A 21,040-nucleotide genomic window follows, 5' to 3' on the forward strand; every position below is an offset into this window, starting at 1 on the left:
CTGACATTTTCAGACAATGCACACCATGGAATATTGCACAGCAATGAGGAAATGAAATGCTGCCACACGCAGCAACTGGGTGAATCTCACAGTCAGTTTGTTGAGTGGAAGAGGGAGGGAAGAGCCCACACAACGTAGAAGAGGTGAAACTAGGAGATGGTGGTTGAGGATATGGGAAACATGCTTACTTCTGGGGCACAAGGAATTTTTATTGGGATACTAGAAGCATGTCCTTTTTCTGGGTGGTGGTTGTGGGAGTGTGTCATATTCATTGGTAGGACTGACGCTGAAGCTGAAGCACATTGGAAAAGACCCTGATGCTGGGAAAGATTGAAGGCTGGAGGAGAAGGGGGCAACAGAGGATGAGGTGGTTGGATGGCATCACCGATGCAATCGACATGAGTTTGAGCAAGCTCCAGGAGTCGGTGATGGACAGGGAGGCCTGTGTGCTGCAGTCCATGGGGTCGCAAAGAGTCGGACATGACTGAGCAACTGACCAACAATAATGCATACGGGAAAAGCCATCAAGCTGCACATTTAAGATTAAGATGAAAGGACTTAACATGGAAAAGAAAGTGGTGGGGAGAGAGGGAGTAAAAAGAAAGAAGGGAAGGAAGGAAAAAGGAGCGAGTATGAGAAAGGAAGGAGGGAGGGAGGGAGAAAGAGAAAAGAGAACTTGCCCGTAGGAACACAGCCTACAAGCAGAGGTTCAAATTTGAACCCAGCCTAGTGTTCCCAGATCCGACAAATAAAAATAAGTGTTACAGTTTTTAAATAATTTTTCTAGTAGGACTTCCCTGGTGGCTCAGATGGTAAAGGGTCTGCCTGCAATGTGGGAGACCCAGGTTCGATCCCTAGGTTGGGAAGATCCCCTGGAGAAGGAAATGGCAACCCACTCCAGTACTCTTGCCTGGAAAATTCCATGGACTGAGGAGGCTGCTAGGCTAATAGTTCATGGGGTCGCAAAGAGTTGGACATGACTGAGTGACTTCACTTTCTTTCTTTCCTGTCTGTACCAGAAAATCTGCCATGGGGAAAAAAAAATACAGGACACCCTGTGTTATGTCCAGTGACTCTCACCCAGGCAGTCTGTATCCAGAGCTGGAACACGCAGCCACCACCCTGGAGAGTTTTACTGAGAGTCGAGAAAGGCATCAGGCACCCAGGGCTCCCCCACCCCAGCGTGGGAGCCTGGCCATGTCTTCAGAGTCCTGCGGTGTGGGCAAAAAGTAAATTCAGTATGTACTATATCCCCCAGAAAGGATGTGAGATTTTTGTCTTTATCAGAAGGGAGTATGAGTTTTGTTTTTTTAAAAAAGAAAAAAGTGTTGAGAGACACTGAGCTGGTTGAATCTGCCCATCTTATGGTTGGGTAAACTGAGACCAGAGAGCAGGAGGGATGCACCCTTCTTCTTGCAGGGGTATAGGGCTTACTTGGTCTGCTGATCACAAGGACATTGAGAAACTACTCTCAAGTCCAAAGTTCACTGATCATACTGATAGGAGACTCCAGGAGTCTCCAGGAGGCCCCCGAAGGACCTTTGGAAGCGATTTCTGTTTATGTGGCTGGAGCTGTTGAAGATTCTTCTGACCCATCGGCTGGCTGATAACAATATGGCCTTCTAGCAGCTCTGAAATATACTCAGGCCAGGACAAAAGGATCCTTGGCCAGGAGAGTTCTCTGCAGGAGGTTGAACTCTGTGGACTAGGTGAAGTTACAGAATAGCCAGTTAACCTCACACACCCACACACTCTCTCAGATGAAATTAGTTTTATTAGAACTTTTCTAAGTATTAGCATCATCATAACCTCTATAAATGTGTATAACGCTGATGGTAGAGAGAAGAAAGTACTAGTTACTTCCCACCACTAATCCCACCACCAAGAATACGGGCCATTAACATTTTGAGTGAATGTCCCCAAATGTTAAAATACATTTTAACATTATGTTAAAACATTATGGGGCTTTTTTGACTTCCATTCTGTTATCAATATGGCATATCCTGAACACCCTTCCATAGGACTGTCACCAGGGGAATCCGTTTCACACAGGTTGCCATTGTATGTGGATATAACAATTTTTTTCATGGAGTTTGGTCTTAGTGTTTATTTATTTGTTTGTTTGTTTATTTTGCTGCATCAGGGCTTAGTTGTGGCATATGGGATCTAGCTCCCGGACCACTGATCGACCCCCGGAACCCCCTGCATTGGGAGTGCGGAGTCTTAGCCACTGGACCACCAGGAAAGTGCTAAGATGTAACAATTTGTCATACAAAGCTTGATAATCTCTTGAATCCATCCATGTTGCTGCCCCCAAAAGTTTTAACAGCTCTTGTATGACAGACAAACTGGAGGCTCAAATGTCACCCTGGCCAGAGGTTTCCCTGACCACTTAAACAGCCGCCTCCATCACCATGTCCCCAAGACTGCTCTATTTCTCTCTCCAGCCCTTTCTTTCTTATAAGGTTTTTTTGATGTGGACAATTTTTAAAGTCTTTATAGAACTTGTTACAGTATTCCTTCTGTTTTATGTTTTGCTTTTTGGCAGTGAGACACGTGGGATCTTAATTCCCTGCCCAGGGATTGAACCCACCTCCCCTGCATCGTAAGATGACGTCTTAACTACTGGACTGCCAGGGAAGTCCTTCTCTCAAACTCCTTTTTACTACTTGATGCCATATTTTATTTATCTGACACTCATCTGTGCATGTCATATTCTAAGAACTTTACTGGAATTGATTCATTTAAAAATGACATATTTAAATAGTCATATATTATATGCATATGTTAACATGTGTTATGGCAAATCTATTCAATCAAATGCTATTTGGCTTTATCTCCCACCTGATTGGATGCCACCAAGGACAGTGACTCTGCTTGTTCCCTGATGGACCCCAAATTCCAAGACTGGTCCTCAGCAGAGGATGCACGCATGCTCAGTCACATCCAGCTCTTTGCAACCCCATGGACCATAGACCGCCAGGTTCCTCTGTCCGTGGAATTTTCCGGGCAAGAATACTGGAGTGGGTTGCATAGGCACTCCGTAAATTGTTGTCCAATGAATTGAGTGAATGTGAAAATGATATAGTGCCCAAGAATTGGCTACAACATATTGTATTATGACATTCTAATAATTTTTTAATAGTTGTTAAATAGCACAATTTTAACTGAGTAAAATTTTAAGATCTAATTGACTTAATTGAATGATTCACGAATGATTCACAAATGGATAGAATGCCATCCAGCAAGTAGAAAGACTCTCTGAGGAGCTGGACAAAAAGGAAGCCTTTTATAGAAAGGAGAAAAGGATGAATTGTTTCAGGCTTAGGAAACCTACCTGTGAGGGACAGAAGGGGGCTGTGTGGCTGATTACCTCATTGGTACTGACCAGAAAATTCCAGAGTGACCAGTTAAGACTACGTTCCTGGAGGACTTTGTAACTGCAATTAGGTTAGATATTAAGTCTTGATTTGCTGATGTGGGGTTTAGCCTGGTCAACTACAAATTGGCACTTGCTGTTAGGACTTGCTACCTCTATAAGGATTATATCATGAGCTGTAACAGCTGCTAACTTTCAACACCCCTTGAAAGGAGTTCAGGGTGAGGGCAGAAATAAGACCCTCTGTGCTCTGGGAAAACCTGACGGAACAGGTCTTCAGATAGATCTTTTCAGGAGCTGATTTGATGGACCCAGTTCTTGCATCTCCTCATACCTAGAAAAGCACGGAAATCTTTCATAGTGATGATTGCTCCTCATGACCGCCAGAAACCTTCTGCAAAAAAATGAGTGCTTGATTGCACATACTTCCCCTTCACCAAAATCACGCATGTGCCGGCCTTCCCCCCACCCCTTGGGAGTAGTTCTCAGAACCATACAAGATGCTGTCTCTTGGGCTAAATAGCCCTCATTTTGCCCCAAATAAAATGTAACGCACAACTCTGATGTTGTGCATTTTTTAAAAAAGTTAACAGCACAAGTGACCCCATTTGGGGTCTGATTTTTTTTTTAATACAGTATATATGTATTGTTTTATATTCATTTTCTATAGCTCCTACAACCAATTACTAGAAACTCAGTGGCTTAAAGCAACAAGAATTTATTTTCTTGTATTTCTAGAGGACTGCAAGGAGATCAAACCAGTCAATCCTAAAGGAAACCAACCCTGAATATTCACTGGAAGGGCTGATGCTGAAGCTGAAGCTCCAATACTTCGGATACCTGATGTGAAGAGCTAACTCATTGGAAAAGACCCTGATGATGGGAAAGATTAAAGGCAAAAGCAGAAGGAGGCCACAGAGGTAGAAAAGGTTAGATAGCATCACCGACTCAATGGACATAAGTTTGAGCAAGCTCCAGGAGATGGCGGAGGACAGGGAAGCCTGGTGTGCTGCAGTCCATGGGGTTGCAGAGTTGCACACGACTTAGCGACTGAACAACAGCAACTAGAGGTCAGAAGTCTAAAGCCAAGATGATGGCAAGTCTGTGTTCTTTCTGGAGATGAGGAGGAGGGAATTCACTCCGTGGCCTTTTTCTGCTTCTAGCGGCCACCTGCCTCTGTTCGCGGCCTTCCTCACATCACCCCAACCTCTCGTGTTGTCACAGCTCCCACTTCTCACTCTGATCCTTCTTCCTCCTTCTTATAAAGACCTTTGGGTTTGTATCAGGCCCACTCGGATAACTCAGGATAATCTCCCTACCTCAACACTCTTAACTTAATCACAGTTGCAAAGTCCTTCCTACCATATCGGGTAACACATTACAGGTATGCATAGGCATCTTTGGGGAGCCGTGATTCAGTCTATCAGAGCTTTGTTATTTAATATTTGTGAATTGCAAATCACTTGCTCTGAAAATGGAATTATCAGTAGGGTTTTCTTCTCTTCTCCCCTCCTAGGCGATCCTGGAAGAACCTCTGTCTCTCATCTGACTTCTAAAGTGGAAAAGCAAGTGTCCAAGTAACCAGCTTCACCACGCCCTAGCTCTGTGACCATGGGCGTGTGACTAAACCACCTGTGCATCAGCTTCCTCAGCCATAAAAGAAGAACCACAACCATGTGACAAGAAATAAACAAAGGGGCTCAAGCCAGGACAAAGCAGAGAGGCTGCAGGAGCCTTGATAACGGATACCTAATCTGGCCTCAGGTCAGGGAAGGCTTCCTGGAGGAGGTGGCCCTGGGGGTTAGCATGGGGGACATTCACATAAAAAACCTCTGTCCCCAACACATTTGCAAATCAGTTTGCCTACCACCTAGCATACAGCAAATAACTCATTAACTGGCTATTTATAATAGTTGCAAAACTGAGACTGCAAGAACTATGGCAATTAAATAAAGTATGATGAAAAAATAATTATGATACTGAGCGGAAAAGACTCTACTGCATGCAAGAAAACTCTGGAGCTGGGTCTTCCACCAGGTTCCCCTCCTCCGCTCCTGGGATTCCCTGAAGCCTAGACCAGGGAGCTCTCACTTCTTTTCTCCCTGCCCCATCTCCTTACAGGCCACAAGGCAAGCCCACAGGTCTTTTCAGAGCTGGGTTTTCACAGAAGTGTTTAGAATGATCAAAATTTTAAATACAGACAGGATCAGATGAAGACAGGATCAGTGAAAGTGCCGAACTGGAGGCTGAGGCAACAGGAAAGCCCAGTACAGTACCCATCCCGTTCAAAATGTTGACATTTTGTACACTGAAGATTTTTGGCATACCGTTTGATTCCTGAAACTATACTCTTTCTGATACTCCCTGGTAATCCGGTGGTTAGGACTTGTGCTTTCACTGCCAAGGGCCGGGTTTCAAGCCCTGGTCAGAAAACTAAGATCCCACAACCTGTGCTGTGTGGCCAAAAAAGGTGGGGAAAAAGAAAAAAAAATATGTAGTCTTTCTCTTGGTTGAATTTTTGTTGTTGTTGTTTTGGTTGCCCCTTTACATTTTGGGTTCTCACCCTGGTCCCAGCCCAGCTCCTGAGGTTTTTCTTAGAAACATGTGACAAGACAGGGAGTTGTGGCAATGTTGAGAGAACTTGCTGTGTGCCTGGGGGTAGGTGGGGGGAGAGGTGACATCCTGGGAAAGTGCTGAGTCCAGTCTAGGGAGCAGGGAGGGATTTTTGGAGGTGGTGTCTGGCAAAGAGTTAACGTGGGAGGGAAGAGGGCCCCTCAGCTGTAAGAGGAAGTGAGAATGGGTGGGGATGGCCTCTGGGCCAGTGGGTGTGGGTAGAGAGGTAAGCAAGGCCAGGGTAGAAACATTAGGGTTTAGGTTTTTGTTTTTTTTTTCCCCAGTTGAAGTATATAGTTGATTTACAATGTTGTGTTAATTTCTGCTATACAACAAAGTGATTCAATTATACACACACACACACACACACACACACACACACACACACATGTACATGTATGGGCCTCAGAGGTGGCGCAGTGGTGAAGAATCCGTTTACCACTGCAGGAGATGCAAGAGACTCAGGATTTGATTCCTAGGTCAGGAACATCCCCTGGAGTAGGAAAAGGCAACCCATGCCAGTATTCTTGGAAAATTCCATAGACAGAGAAGACTGGTGGGCTACAGTCCATGGGGGTCTCAGAAAGTCAGACATGACTGAGCACACACACACGTGCACACACACACAGACACACACACATATACATTCTGTTTTAAGATATTCTTTTCCATTACGGCTTATCACAGGATACAGACTATCCGTGCTACACAGTAGGACTTTGTTATTTACCCATTCGATATATAAAAGCTTACATCTGCTAACTCCCATCTCCCACTCCATCCCTCTCCCAACCCCTTCCTCCTTGACAACCACCAGTCTAGTCACTATGTCCATGATTCTCTTTCTGTTTCATAGACTGAATCATTTGTGTCATATTTTAGACTCCCTATATAAGTAATAGCATATTGTTAGGGGGAGCACACTGATTGAAACCACCCACCCTGGCCAGGCACCATAGTAACCATTTGCATGAGTTGTTTTATGACAGGAGATCCTGATAAGGAATACGGAACTAATAAGCCACCACCAACCGGAAGAGTTTGGGAAAGGTCTAAAGGAGACACCGCGTGTCCGTCCACTTCCCAGAATCCCTCTCGCTAGCATCCATTTTGGCTGAGTGATGAGTGCGCCACCAGGAAAGACTCTGAATTAGAATGATTGGCCAAAGACCACCTGGAAACCAATCTTATCACCATAAAACCCGACATTGCGAACCACGGTGGCAGAGCAGTCCTCCTGGGTTCCCTTACCCTACTGCTCTCCCCCCGGGTGCACTTTCCCAATAAAATCTCTTGCTTGGTCGGCACATGTGTCTCCTTGGACAATTCTTTTCCGAGTGCTAGACAAGAGCCCACTCTTGGGGCCCTGTAGGGGTCCCCCTTTCCTACAACAATATGGTATTTGTCTTTCTGACTTACTTCACTTACTATGATAATCTCTAGTTGCATCTATGTTGTTGTAAATAGCATTATTTCATTCTTTTTCATGGCTGAGTAGTATTCCACTGTGTATATGTATACAGAGGGTAAGATATATATATATATATACACAGTGTAAGATAGTTGGATGGCATCACCAACTCAATGGACATGAATTTGAGCAGGCTCACGGAATTGGTGATGGACAGGGAAGCCTGGCGTGCTGCAGTCCATGGGGTGGAAAAGAGTCGGACATGACTAAGCGACTGGACTGACTGATAATGCCCTAACATATAAGGAAAATTCATTATGATGAAATAACATCCCTGGAGGACACGGGGAAGTCTCCGTAGTACGTCTTTTTTTTTTTTTTTTCTTTCTTTTTTTGAAGTATAGTCAATTTACAATGTTGTGTTGAAGTGTCTGGGTTCTTTAAATTTTTATTTATTTATTTATCTAGGCCACATGGCATGTGGGATCCTAGTTCAATCACGAGGGATCAAACTCGTGCCCTCTGAAGTGGAAGCTCGGGGTCTTAAACCCTGGACTGCCAGGGAAGTCCCACATATCTGTTTTCAAATGAATGTGTTCAGAATTGAGAAGTATATAGTCATTAGTCAGTTGAATACTGCCCATAATTTTGTCTCAGGCTTGACATTTAAAAATAGGTGCTAAATAAATAGAGCAGTCTGTCTACCAAGATGCCAGTGTGTTGGGTCAACTTCTCCAATATTAGGAGTTATGTTTCCCTCTATAAACTCTTTCCCAAATGGTGAATAGCTCCTGACAAAGCTCTCAAACAAAACAAAGTATATTCTGCCCTCTGTTTAAACATAGTTGCGTTTCTTAAAATTCAGTGAAAAATACTTTGTGTTGATATGTCAAATGGAGTCAGATAATTATGAAGGGTGCTTTCACCCACACAGGAGTCTTATGGGAATTGAGCAGTTCTTCTTGGGAGTTGGGACTGTCCAGTGAACTGTAGGACTTTCAGCATTTTCAGCATTTCCGGCTCCTGTCCTCTAAACACCAGAAACCACCAACAATTCTCTCCATCTGCCAAGCCATTCAAAAATACTCACACAAATTAAAAAAGAAAATAAATAAAGTGGGGAGAGGGGAGGACTTCCTTGGCATTCCAGTTAAGACTCCCTTCTTCCACTGCAGGGGGTATGGGTTCATCCCTGGTGGGGGAACTAAGATGTCACATAAAAAAAAAAAGTCCAAACCACCCCCCAACCCGCCACAAACCCCGTTGAGAAGAATGATACTGAGGGAATATGGAGGAGGTCCCAGCCCCTGGATCTACGGGAAAGAGCGGGAGTATCGCCCAGGCTGCCTGTGTTGCTGGTTTGGCAGTGAGATGCACGGAACAAGGACTGGACCAGTAAATTTGCGGTTGCGTGCGTGCTTGGGCTGGGTGAAAGAAGAGAAGTAGGGGATTTGGGTGAAACTGACGCTAAGTCAAGCCGCCCTCTTAGTATCTTCCTCCATGTCTCTCTCTCCCATCCCCACACTGGCCACCTACCCCAGGACAACAAGAGCAGCCTATCCCGGGCCTCCCTTCACGCCTCTGTTCCACAGTCCATTCTCTAAGCCTTAGCCAGAGCTTTCTAGAGAGCACCCTGACTCCCTCTTCCCCATCCCTGGGCTTCAGCGGCTGATGAAAATCTTTCCGTTTCCGGCCACTGTGCAGGCTCTCCCCTGGAGATCACGCCCAGCAGTCCACTCCCACCCTCACCCGTTAATCCTGCTCATCCGCCAGGTCTGAGAGCAAATGCACCCTTTTTGGAGACACCCTCCCTAACTTCCCAAGGAGTTAGCTGAGTTTCTGGATACATGGTGGGAATTCATATAAAAAGATGGGCAAAAAAAAAAAAAAGATGGGCAAAGTGAGTTTCTAGCAATTTAATTTACTTTCATAAAATCCCCTGAAAAGTGAAAGTGATGTTACTCAGTCGTGTCCGACTCTTCAGGCAAGAATACTGGAGTGGGTTGCCATTTCCTTCTCCAGGAGATCTTCCCAACCCAGTGATTGAACCCGGGTGTCCTGCATTGTAGGCAGATGCTTTACCATCTGAGCCAAATCCCCTAGGGCAGGTCAATTCTATGTTGTTTACTGTCGAATACTCCACGCGGGGCACTTGATAAGTGCTCAATAAATATTTCATAAACGAATGAATGAACGAACAAACGAATTTATGCAGACCCCTCCTCGAGGTTCAAGGCGCAGGGACGAGCATGTTTTTATTTTCTGTCTCTATGCCTGCTTGCTCCGCGCATTCCAAGCTGCGCGGCCACGGAACCTCAGTTTCCCCGGCCTGCGCAGAGGAGGGGCCTCTTGGGGAGGACTTGCTCGCCGTCGGGCGCGCCCCCGCTTGGCGGGCTGGAGCGGGAGCGCGCGTCGGGTGCGCGCGAGGGATGTGACTGGCTGGCCTGGGCCTCCCGCCGCCCCTCGGGCTTCCCGCGCCGCGCACGCGCACGCGCGCCCCGCGAGGGCCACGCCCCCCGCCCGCGCTCAGGCCCGGCGCGCGCCGGCGCGGGGGGCGGGGGCGGCGGCGGACGCCGACGGGGAGGGGCGGGCCCGGCCCGGCTCGGCCCGGCCGCCCGCGCGCGGCTCCTGGAGCGCCCCGGGCCCGGCCCGGGCGGCGGCGGCGGCTTTAGCCGGAGGCCTCAGCGGCGCCCGGGCGCCGTACCGCACCGCAGCCATGGCCCTGGTGACCCTGCAGCGCTCGCCCACGCCCAGCGCCGCCTCCTCCTCCGCCAGCAACAGCGAGGTGAGCCCCGGGCCCGCGGCCCTGGCCCGGCGGAGCAGCCGCCGCGCGAGGCCTGGGCCGCGAGTGCGGGGCGCGGGGCGCCGGGGGCTGCGCCGGGACAGCTTTGAGGGGTCCTCGGGCCTGCGGGGACCCCGCTGGACGACCCCCTGGGTTGCCGGCCTGGGGTGACTGCAGTGAGACTGTGCAGTGCCGGTGTACCCCCATCTGGGGTTGACTCTGTGTGTGTGACCCCTGTTTGGGGGTGACTGTGCATGAGACGTTGTGTGTGACCCCCGTCGGGGGTGACTGTGTGTAAGTGTGACCCCCGTCTGGGGTTGACTCTGTGTGTGTGTGAGTCCTGTGTGGGGGGTGACTGTGTGTAAGTGTGACCCCCGTCTGGGGGGTGACTAAATGTGTGATACTGCCCCCTCGCCCCATCAGGGGTGACTCTGCAGGGTACTTGTCCTGAGACTGAAACTGCTGATTGGGTAGACTGCCTGAGATGCCGGTTCTGAGATTCCGGACCTTGTGTGTCTCTTCCTGTGTGTTCCGGCCTGTCCCCTGGGGCCCCTGCCTGTGTAGTGCTGGGGGGAGAAGCCGCAGGGGTGCCCCGTGAAGGTGTGAAATTGTTTCTGTAGTGCACGCCCCTGGCTGTGGGTGTGAGTGGCAATCCCTTGTCACTGTGTGACAGTGAGCTCAGGGTGCTGGGTGACAGTGTCTTAGGTCTCTGTGTGCAGCTCAATCTGGGCTCTTCCTGTCCCTGATATCGCCTGAGGCTGGCTGTTTATGTGCAGCTGGCTGTATGGCTGAGGCCGATTCTGGGGTTCCTGTGATCGCCCCCGTGCTTTGGGGGGCTGAATGTGCCTCTCTGAGCAGTGCGGGTTTCTCTGGGTCTGCGTGTGACCCGGCCTGGCTCCTTGCCCTGGAGTCCCTGGGGAATTCGTCCTCTGAGCGCACAGCTGGGCTGGACCGAGCTTGGCTGGGCCTCAGGCCTCTGAGCAGGAGAACTAGTTAGGGCCTTGGGTCTAAACTCAGCATCGGTGGCCAGGCTGAGTGTTGACCCGTAGACACCGCAGCTGGAGGAGGAGACGGGAACTGTTTATAGAGAAGGGAGAGGAGGCTGCTGGGGGAGGGCCCTGCAGGCAGGCCCAGGAAGTGACCCCGCCAGCATCTGGGCAAGTCAGGCCCCTTCTCCCTGGGGGAAGTTGACTGATAACACTGATAACGTTTGTGTGTGTCTGTGAGAGAAGAGGACCTATTTGGGGTTTAACAGCCCTGCCTGTCGGGCCGGCTTCTGGTGGGCAGCTCTTCAGCCTGTTTCGTTGGGACTGGCAGGAACATTTCTCAACCTGGCTGCAGGGTTGAACCTCACAGCCCTGGCCCTCTCAAGGAGAGGCCATTCATGAGTTATCTTGCCTGCAGACAGAAGGTTCTAACAATCCCTGCTCTACACGGCAGCCAGTGGCCTGCAGGTGGGAAGTGAGTGCGGCAGCTTCTCACTTCCCGCAGAGACATCTGTTCCCTTACATCATTTCTACTACCGCTGTCTTGCAGTTTACAAAGTACTCCTCTGCACTTAATTTCATGGTCCCTTCTCAAAACCAATGGGTGAATAAATCAGCTCCAGGAAGAGGTTATTCAGACAGCCTATCAAACCTGAACGTGGAGTGAAAGTGAAAGTCGCTCAGTCCCGTCACACTTTTTGCAACCCCATGGGCTATACTGTCCATGAAATTCTCCAGGCCAGAATACAGGAGTGGTGGGTGAAAAGTGAAAGTGAAGTCACTCAGTTGTGTCTGACTCTTTGTGACCCCATGGATTGTAGCCTACCAGGCTCCTCCCTCCATGGGATTCTCCAGGCAAGAGTACTGGCGTAGGTTGCCATTTCCTTCTCCACAGGATCTTCCCGACCGAAGGATTGAACCCCGGTCTCCCGCATTCCAGGCATTTAACCTTTGAGCCACCAGGGAGTGGTGGGTTGCCTATCCCTTCTCCAGCAGATCTTTCCAACCCAGGGATCAAACCCAGGTCTCTCACATTTCGGATTCTTTACCAGCTGAGCCACCAGGGAAGCCTAAGAATACTGGAGTGGGCTATCCCTTCTCCAGTGGATCATCACGACCTAGGAACCGAACCGGGGTCTCCCGCATTGCAGGCAGATTCTTTACCAACTGAGCTATCAGGGAAGCCTGTCAAGCCTAGGCCTCTGATTCTAAACCCCACCTTCCTTGTGTTACTTTGCATCCAGTCTACTGCTCTAAACACGTTAAAAAAAATTTTTTTTTGACTGTGTTGGGTCTTTGCTGCCCCAAGGCATGTGGGATTTCAGTTCCTTAACCAGGGATCGAACCCTCCTCCCCTGCATTGGAAGGCAGATTCTTACCCTGGACCACCAGGGAAGTTACCACATGTAAAATTTCTTATTATTATTATTTTTAACCAAGATGGAATTCACATACCACAAATCTGCCATTTTAAACTGTACAATTCAGTGGTTTTTAGTACATGCCCAAGGTTGACCAGCCATCACCACAGATTGCAGAACGTTTTCATCACCCCCAAAAGAAACCTCACAGCCCTTAGCCATCACCCACAGCCTCCCTCCCACCAACCCCTGCCCTGCCCTGCCCTCACCAAACTGTAGGCAACCACTAATGTTCTTTCTGTTTCTACGAATTTGGCCTGTCCTGGGCATTTCATGTTAGTGGAGTCTTACACTGTGTGGCCATTTGTGTCGGGTCGGTTTCCCTCAGCCTCATGTTTTCGGGACTCATCCATGTTGCAGCGTGAGGCAGGACCTCGTTCCTTTTTATGGCTGAGTAATATTCTATTGTATGGATTTGCATTGTGTTGGACCTGGGGGTTGTTCTCACTGAGTATATTTTCACTTTCACTTTCTGGGCTTCCCTGGTGGCTCAGCCTGCAATCCTTGGGTCGGGAAGATCCCCTGGAAAAGGAAGTGGCTACGCACTCCAGTGTTCTTGCCTGGGAAATCCCGTAGGCAGAGGAGTCCAGCAGGCCGCAGTCCATGGGGTCGCAAAGAGTCAGACACAGTTGAGCAGCTAGCACTTTTTTCTTTCCAATATTCTACTGTATGGTGGTACCTTTTGTTGGACCTTGGGATTGCTTCCACTGAGCATATTTTAAATTATTATAGAGAAAGCATTATTTTCACCAAGTGCCAGTGACCTCCGAAATGATAAAACTCAGACAGCTCTTCCTTACCTTGAGTAAATCAGCAGCATTAGTGGCTCCAGGAGCTGGCAGAGGCTGGGGTGTTCCCCAGAAGGTGAGGCATCTTCCAGGTTGGGTGAGGCATGAAGATGGCAGGGAGGAAGGGCGAGGGCAGCGTGTGTGCCATCTCTGAGCCTCTGGTCTGACCTTCCTCCGGTGACTTCCCCTCTCTGGGCCTCAGCTCATCCGAAAGTTCCTGCTTCCCTCTCTCATGTGTTCCTTGGCATAGGTAGCTTCCTTCTCTGGAATAATTGATCTCTCATTGCCTTTCATCCCAAGACCGTCAGAGAGGGAGCAAGAATTAAGTGATTTTGCATCCCACCTCATCCACTTCCTTACTCCTCAAAACGCGCATCCTTCGTTGAGTCAGACACGCTCAGGTCACTTCTTGGCTTCCCCAACCCGTGGTCCTGCCCGGCATGGGAACTAAGGGAAGTCATAGCCCAACCCGCAGAGCAGCGCTTCCCTCTTGTTGGTTTTGTTCCTTTCCGCTCCATCTTTATCTCACTTACATCATTTTACCGTGAACCTTGTCTCATTCTTTTGTGAGAACAGGCAGAGAGCCCAAGAAGAGATAAAGCAGTAGCTTTCACGAACTGTGATTTTTGACCACCATTCAAGGTGACTGATTTTCACGGGTGGATCTCCAGTCGCTTTGGGGAGGGGAGTATCAGATCAGGGTGTTTCAACATCAGCATTGCCGACGTTGGGGCCAGAAAACCCGTGTTGCAGGGGGCCCGTCTTGTGTGTTGCGGCGGATATAGCAGCACCCTGACCGCTACCCACTAGATGCCACTAGCATCCTCCCAAAAAAGGGTCCGGCCTTGCCTGGCATCCCCCACCAAGAGCAGTGGTCCCCAGTTGAGAACCACTGGGTTAGACCCAACAGTCTCTTCTGAGTTTGTTCCCGTGGTCGTGTGAGTTGTTTCGCGCTATGTTTCACTTCGGTGGCCCTGTGGTCAGCAGCGCCGTCCCCAGTGTTTCCACTTCTCCTTCAGCATGGGGAGGGGAGCATGAGAATGAACTGATGCTCTCTGCCTCTGCCCAGTGCAATACGTACATGATCTTACTATGGCGTGGGGATTCCAGGACCCTGTGCCAGGCTCATTCATTGGTGAAACTGCCACCTGCGGTGTGTGTCCCTGGCTGCCCGGAGCCCTCCACACATGACCTCTGTACCCTTTTCCCACCACTGCCAGCTTCTGTCTGGTTTCTGTCCTCAGTCAACCTTGCATCTCTCCCAGCCATCGCTGCTTTCCAGGTTTCTCTCTTTCCCATTCAATGGGCCCTTCTGTGTAACATACTAAACATGCCAACTCCCAGTGGTGGAAAGTTGTTGGGGTTTGAGTTTTCTCCTTGAAAGAAAAAGAAAAGAAAAATTACAGTTGGGGCTTAAATCATGGTTACTTTTGGAGCCTTTAACCCTCCTGATCTTGTAACCTTTAGAAGATATTAAATATCCCTTTCTTTCATGTCTGGAAATACGCTAAGAGCCTAGGAAGGTTTATGTTAAACATGAAAGCCTTTTTGAGAACCTACCAAAAGCTTTGAGACCCACTGACAGCCTGATCCTGGCTATCTTCTGTTAAGAAAGACTTGCCTGGAATGGTGGTGGTGGTGGTTGTTTCTTAAACTTGTGTGTTGTGGCTTAAAATGGTGTTGATCATTTGTGATTACCAGAGGGTGGGGATTGAGATGAGGGGGAAGTGGATAAAGGCAATCAAAAGACATAAACTTCCAATTATAAGTAATAATAAACTTCCAAAAATAAGTAATACAGACACAGTATACCACATGATAAATAAAATTAACCCTGCTGTATGTTATATTTGAAAGCTAGTAAGGGAGTAAACCGTAAGAGTCATCAAAAAAAAAAAATGGTGTTGATCACTCAGCTGTTGCTTAGATTGAGGAAGGAAACAGAGCCTCTTGAAACATCACCCCCTTCCCTGGTGATCCAGGGGTTAAAGACTCTGCACTTCCAATGCAGAGGACAGGGTGCGATTCCTGGTTGGGGAGCTAAAATCCCACATGCCTGCGTGTCCAAATAAATAGATAAAATTTTAAAGAAAGAAAAACTGGATGAGCTCCGAAGCAGCACTGGAAAAGGGAACGCTCAGGGCGGAACGAATGTGTGGAGGACCTGGGCTGGCTAGGAGCACTGCGTTAGCAGGCACCCATCTGCGGTGCCTTGGAAGGCCGGCGGGAAAGCTCCAGGAAACCTGAACATTCCTCCACAGGAATTCTTCAGGGGAGCAGCAGAGCAGGACTGGCCTGGGAAGGGAGCGGTGTTTGCAAGGAGCCAGGTTCCCCGCACATCTGTGCCTTTTGCAGACGCCAGAGCAAAAAATGTGAGCCTTGTGTCCGAGGCTCATTGATGGCGGCGTCTGGGCTGTGACCTTCTCTTCCTTTCTCTGCAGTTGGAGGCTGGCAGTGATGAAGATCGCAAGTTAAACCACAGGTAAGCAGGCTTCACATTTTCACCCTGGAGTCTTTCTTCCAAGCAGGTAAGAAATACTCTTGTGCCTTTCCGAAAGGGAGAACCCTGGAGAAAGACTACACCAGCTTTTCAGTAGGAGGAGGGCTTTACAGATGAACAGATATTTAACTGTAAACAGCTTTGATAATTATGGAACATTCAGAGAAGAAGAAAAATAATTGCCAGTATTCCACCACCCTGGTTTTGCCATAATGAGTATCTTTACAAACTTCCTTCCAGGTTTTACCTCTGCTTTAAAGAAAGTAATCATTCTAATGTGTTTTCACTTTTCCATCCTGCTTTTGGGAGGGTATTCCTTTTGAGGTAAGTACATTGCTGATTCAAAACAGACATTCAGCCCCTCAGTTTATTAATTCAGGATGTGTGTGTGCGCGCCCGTGAGCATGTGCCTGTTGAGAGGTTTCTCAAACTTGTAGTCCTCAGTTGCTATATTCCCAAGTAGACACCAGAAGTATAGTTGTTTTTCTTTGCCAAAAATTGGGTGTTGTGTTGGCTTGCAGAAGCTTTAGTACTTTATTATATAATGCATTCTTCTGTTCCAATGATCTGGTCTTAAAAAAGTAAACAGCTAGATTAAGAAAAAAAAAAAAAAGAAACTGCACCGAATTTCAAGAATACTGTTCTTTTATTATTGTCTGTTTCATCTTGGGAAGGGGAGGAGAATTAACTGGAAGAGGACATAAGTGTTGAGAAACAAGGGTCCGCCATTCATTGCCGAGAGCAGGCTTTCCTCCTGGGTAAACGCTCACATGGGAGTGGTGGAGCTCCGCCCTGCCTGTCTGTGAAGTTTCCTGTGTGTTTGAGGGAAGGAGGCACCCTGGTTTCTGAAATTCACGTGTGCAGGAAAATAATTGTCTTAGTACAGTGGCCGGGTCCTCGTTTTCACATTACGCTGGAGGGATGACCAGGCGCTGAGACACATCTCCTTCAAACTGGGAGTTCTCATTGCTGAGTCTCGAAGGCTGAAATCAGCTGGATTCCCAAGTGGGGGCAGTCATGGGCCGTGTTGTGAATCAGCCCAGCCGGTGGAGGCTGGGAGGGGAGTGGAGGTCTACTCCGGAGACTGTTGGGGGAGGGAGATCGGGGCAGAGGGCCTGCGGAGCTCCCTGCGCCCCTAGCTCATCTCTAGCCCTTCCCTGGACTTGGACTCTCTTCTCCCCCTCAAGCTGGTCCCTTTCTTCCAGGGCTCTTCCCCAGGAGGTGGCACTTCGGTGGTCTTTGTGGCAAAGAACTATTTCGTTTTTTACTTGCCCTTCCTGCGCTGACAACATAGCACTTTGAATTGTTTCCATTAATAAAGAACTTATAGCTAGCAATGATATGAAAACGTGTATGTGCTGCTGGCCAATAAAAGGCCCCATTCTTTGCACCGTTCGGAGCTGAAGAGGGCCATTCAGAGGGAAGTAAAGGCAGCTCTCTGTGGGGCCACATCTCGTCCTCACAGCAACCCCAGGAGAAGGGGGTATTCCCACCCTCTACCCCTTAAGTCGCAGGTTGCATTCCAAGTGGGGCCTCCATTGTCTGTAACACTTGAATTTGTCGTAGGACTCCACCTTTCCAGGGAACAGTTTCGTGATTCAGTTGGACACCAGTGTTGCAGGTCAGGGATGCGGACTTGCTGAGGTCGCCCAGGTGGTTAGAGGCAGCATCAGGGCTGGAACCCAGGACCCCTGCTGACTTGTGACGGTGCCTCCCGGGAGGTCAGATCACCCTGGTGACCCCGGTGAGTCCCTCTTCGCTGCTCTCAGCAAGTCCCCAAGGCCATCGTGAGTCCTGGGAGACCCAGGCTGGCTCTGGGTCTGATGCCTGACCTGGGCTCTGATCCCGTCCTCACAAGCCTCCCCTTTCTTCTGCTCTTCACTCACCTTGACATTCAGGCCCCGTTTCAGGCAGAGGACAAAGTCCTGCTGTCTAGCCCTCTGAGCCCAACGAGAGGAGTGCTGAGGTCCCCGTGTAAGCGGCGTGACCGCAGCTCGTTGGCATCTGCGTGGGGATTTGCGTTTCCAGAACTCTGCTCTCTGAGCTTCTCCTCGAGGAAAAAATGTGTGGAATGGCTGGTCATTCTTTACTGTCTGGGGGGAGGAGAGTTGGAGCGAGGAGACATCTCTTTGCTTCACATTCATCCTGAAGTTAATCTGACCTGATTTGGTGTCTAAAGGGTGCTGGGGTGGGAGAGAAGCTGGGGCCCGCAGGGTCGTCCTGTTCCCTCGCCCCTTTGTCTGCCCTTAATGGACAACTTCATCTTGCGGATCCTCTAAAAAGTGATCTTGGACCCAGCGTGTAGCCAGTGAACTGCTGAATCCGTGGGTCAGATCTTTCTCACCCTGCCCTCTTCCCCACCCCTTCCCCCACTGGGAGCACCATGGCCAGGCCTCTGTACCTCCCCGGTTCACTGAGGGGCCGCCCATCAACCCATCCTTGGACCTCAGTTTATCATCCAGCTGTCAGAGGGCTGGCAGTCTGGACGCACCCCCAGCTTCATCCTCCTGGTCCACACAGCCTTTTCTGCCTTCAGCCTCACCGCTGGCCTTTCCTTGCACAGACATGCCGTTTTTCAGTTCTACCGCTGCTCCCTGAGCAGGCTCCTTCTCTAAGCCAGTTTCTTTTCCAGTTGGCCGCAGTCCTCACGGCCAGCTCCGCGTGCTTCCCCGTAAACCTCTGTGGCTTCCCTCTCCTCAGCAGGTGACTCCTGGTTTCTTTCTGGGCCAGGTACCGCCCCTGCCTTCCCTGGGCAAGTACCTGTGTTTTTGTCTCATCCCTAACTGTTGGGGCTTCCTTAGTGACAGGGCCTTAGTGCTCCGCCTGCACGTAGCACTTCAGGAATTTTCAACATATTAACTTGGTTTTGATTCTGCAGTAAATTGCATTCATGTACAAGAAAGACATTTCGAGGAAAGATGATGGGGTTCGGAGCCTGGCTCCTGCACTAGAGAAGCCCACACGCCTCTAGGAATTGTCTCTGTAGGTCTCTGTCCTTGCATTGGTGAAACAGAGAAAGCGCTGGCCTTTCAGGGTTGACCAGTAGTTTGTACGGAGCTCCCTGCCCAGAGCCAGGTCCACGATGGGTGTGGAGGACAGTGGCTGTGATCGGTCTTCAGAGGATGGTGTTCCATCAGTGTTAGTTTCACAGCCCAGCAGTAGAGAGTCAGACTCCCCGCAGGCGCCGGGCTCACTGCGCGGATGCCCGGTGACTCGGACTGGGGACCAGCCTGCATCGCTCAGCTGGTGACGTCCCCATACGATGGGAACAGGAGCGCACCTCTTGCAGAATCTTGACTATCACCCAGTTGGTTTCTCCGAAGGCCTGGGGCCCGTCTGGGGAGCCGCTGTCTGCCCGTGCAGAGGGAAGCTGAGGGACCCAGAGCCTGCACCGAGCCCTTACTCCCCCTCTGCCCTGCCTGCTCTCTGTGCAGCCTGCTGCCGGCCTCCGGCAGTCCCCTCTGGGAAGCTGCGCTGTTCAGACTGTGGGAACTGGTGAGCAGATGGCTCTGCCACAGCAGCCCCTGGCTCCCTCGCCATCCTGGGAGCTGCCTCGGTCTGGCAGGAGACTCAAGTGGTTGTGTGCCAGGCAGGGCCCCGGGGAGGGAATAGGGTTGTGTTGTTTCCAGACGGTGGATCTGGAGTGAATGTTTTGCTGCTTTTTTTTTTTTTTTTTAAATCCAGCGTTTCCAAGTCAAGCACGTGAACTGATCATTAGAGTTCTTTTAATTTCTTTTCTTGCTTGCCCAAGCAAATACTTGGGCCAGAGCAGCAGGATTTTGTCTTCTCTCTTTTACCCAATTTTAGTGGGAAACTGAACTCCCGTACACCCGCCTTTCCCTCGCTCCTCTCCCCATTTCGGAAATCCCCAGAGGACCCCGATCTCTGTGTAACCTTCTGTGTAACCTTCTCTCCCTTCTCGTGGGTGAGTCAGGATGGGGTGTGTCCCATCGCTCTGCAGACCCTGCCTCCCATCTTCTTTCAGAACCTCTTCTTCAATGCCTGTCTACCCTTGGAGCTTCCTCTGACTTCCTTGATGGTTTCTCAGCCTGGACTTTGACTGTCCCTGTTGAGAGTCAAGTCTGTCTGGTTAAGTGTTGTGCCTCTGCCACGTCCAGGCTCTGTGTAGCAGGCTGCTGTATCAGTGATCTACTGCTGTGTAACAAGCCACCCCAGTCAAACTCAGCAGTCAAAACAGTACACAGGTTTACTCCTCAGCTCGCATGAGCCAGGAACCCTTGACATGATTGAGTTGGATCTTCTGCTCGGGGTCTCACGTGGCTGCAAGCAAGGTGTTGACCAGGGCTGGGGTTGCATCTGTGCCTTGGGTCCTCTTCCAGGTTCACACTGATTCTTGGTAGAATGCATCCTCTTATGGCTATAGACATGGCTGGCAGCTTCTTCAAGGCCGGCAGGAGAGTCCACTGCCATCCGGGAATGCCATCAGGAGAGAGATGATCGCCTTTGCCGTCAGTTATAAACTAATTAAGGGAGCAGCTCTCCCATCCTGGTCCCTGGTCCCAGCACACACTCAGCACAGGGTGCTTGCCCGGGTTCCTGTGTAGAATCTGCCCAGAAGTCTCGAGCCACGGGAGTTCTCGAGATGCTCCAGTCTAGCAGAGAGAAAGACGCATAAACAAGTGGCTTTCTGTTCAGTGTTGCAGACATGGTAGGGTGTGTCACGTAGAGGCGATGCTGGCTAGTGGGAAGGGGCCAGGAGCCCCCGGGAGCCGGCAGGGTTCGACCACCTGCCAGAGACCGTCCTGTTCTCGCAGCTCCGCACCCGCACGCCCCTTCACCCCTGAAGATCTCAGTCTTCCTCCCTTCCAGCCTGAACCTCAGGGGCCCACTGTGAGCGGTGTGCCCTGTCCCGTGACCTCCCTGACTGTGGGGCCCCACCGTGAGCAGTGTGCCCTGTCCCATGACCTCCGTGACTGTAGGCCCCCACCGTGAGTGGTGTGCCCTGTCCCGTGACCTCTCTGACTGTGAGCTCGAGTGAGACTGGTATTTGATGTCCCTTCCCAAGCAGTGGGTTGCCTGGGTGGGCACCAGGGGTGGGGGGATGTGTGCACGTCAGGGCTCCCATTCACGAGGGGCCTGTAGGTACTGGGAACTTGGGCAGCTCGTCTCATTTCTGTCACCCCCATGAGATGCCGGCCT

The 21,040-nt window shown here is 50.0% G+C and overlaps 1 protein-coding gene across 1 annotated transcript in view; it reads left to right on the forward strand.

The window, feature by feature from the left end:
* The first annotated feature begins 10,033 nt into the window (after positions 1 to 10,033).
* SSH1 (slingshot protein phosphatase 1) overlaps positions 10,034 to 21,040 on the forward strand; it is a 57,955-nt gene continuing 46,948 nt past the window's right edge. The window contains exons 1-2 of the mRNA XM_015101685.4: positions 10,034 to 10,188; positions 15,822 to 15,862. Of these exons, the coding sequence (XP_014957171.2) occupies positions 10,120 to 10,188; positions 15,822 to 15,862 (110 nt within the window). The 5' untranslated portion in view covers positions 10,034 to 10,119. The remainder of the gene's footprint in view (positions 10,189 to 15,821; positions 15,863 to 21,040) is intronic.

This window comes from Ovis aries, chromosome 17 (genome assembly GCF_016772045.2).
Source record: "Ovis aries strain OAR_USU_Benz2616 breed Rambouillet chromosome 17, ARS-UI_Ramb_v3.0, whole genome shotgun sequence".
Taxonomy (NCBI): Eukaryota; Metazoa; Chordata; class Mammalia; order Artiodactyla; family Bovidae; genus Ovis; species Ovis aries.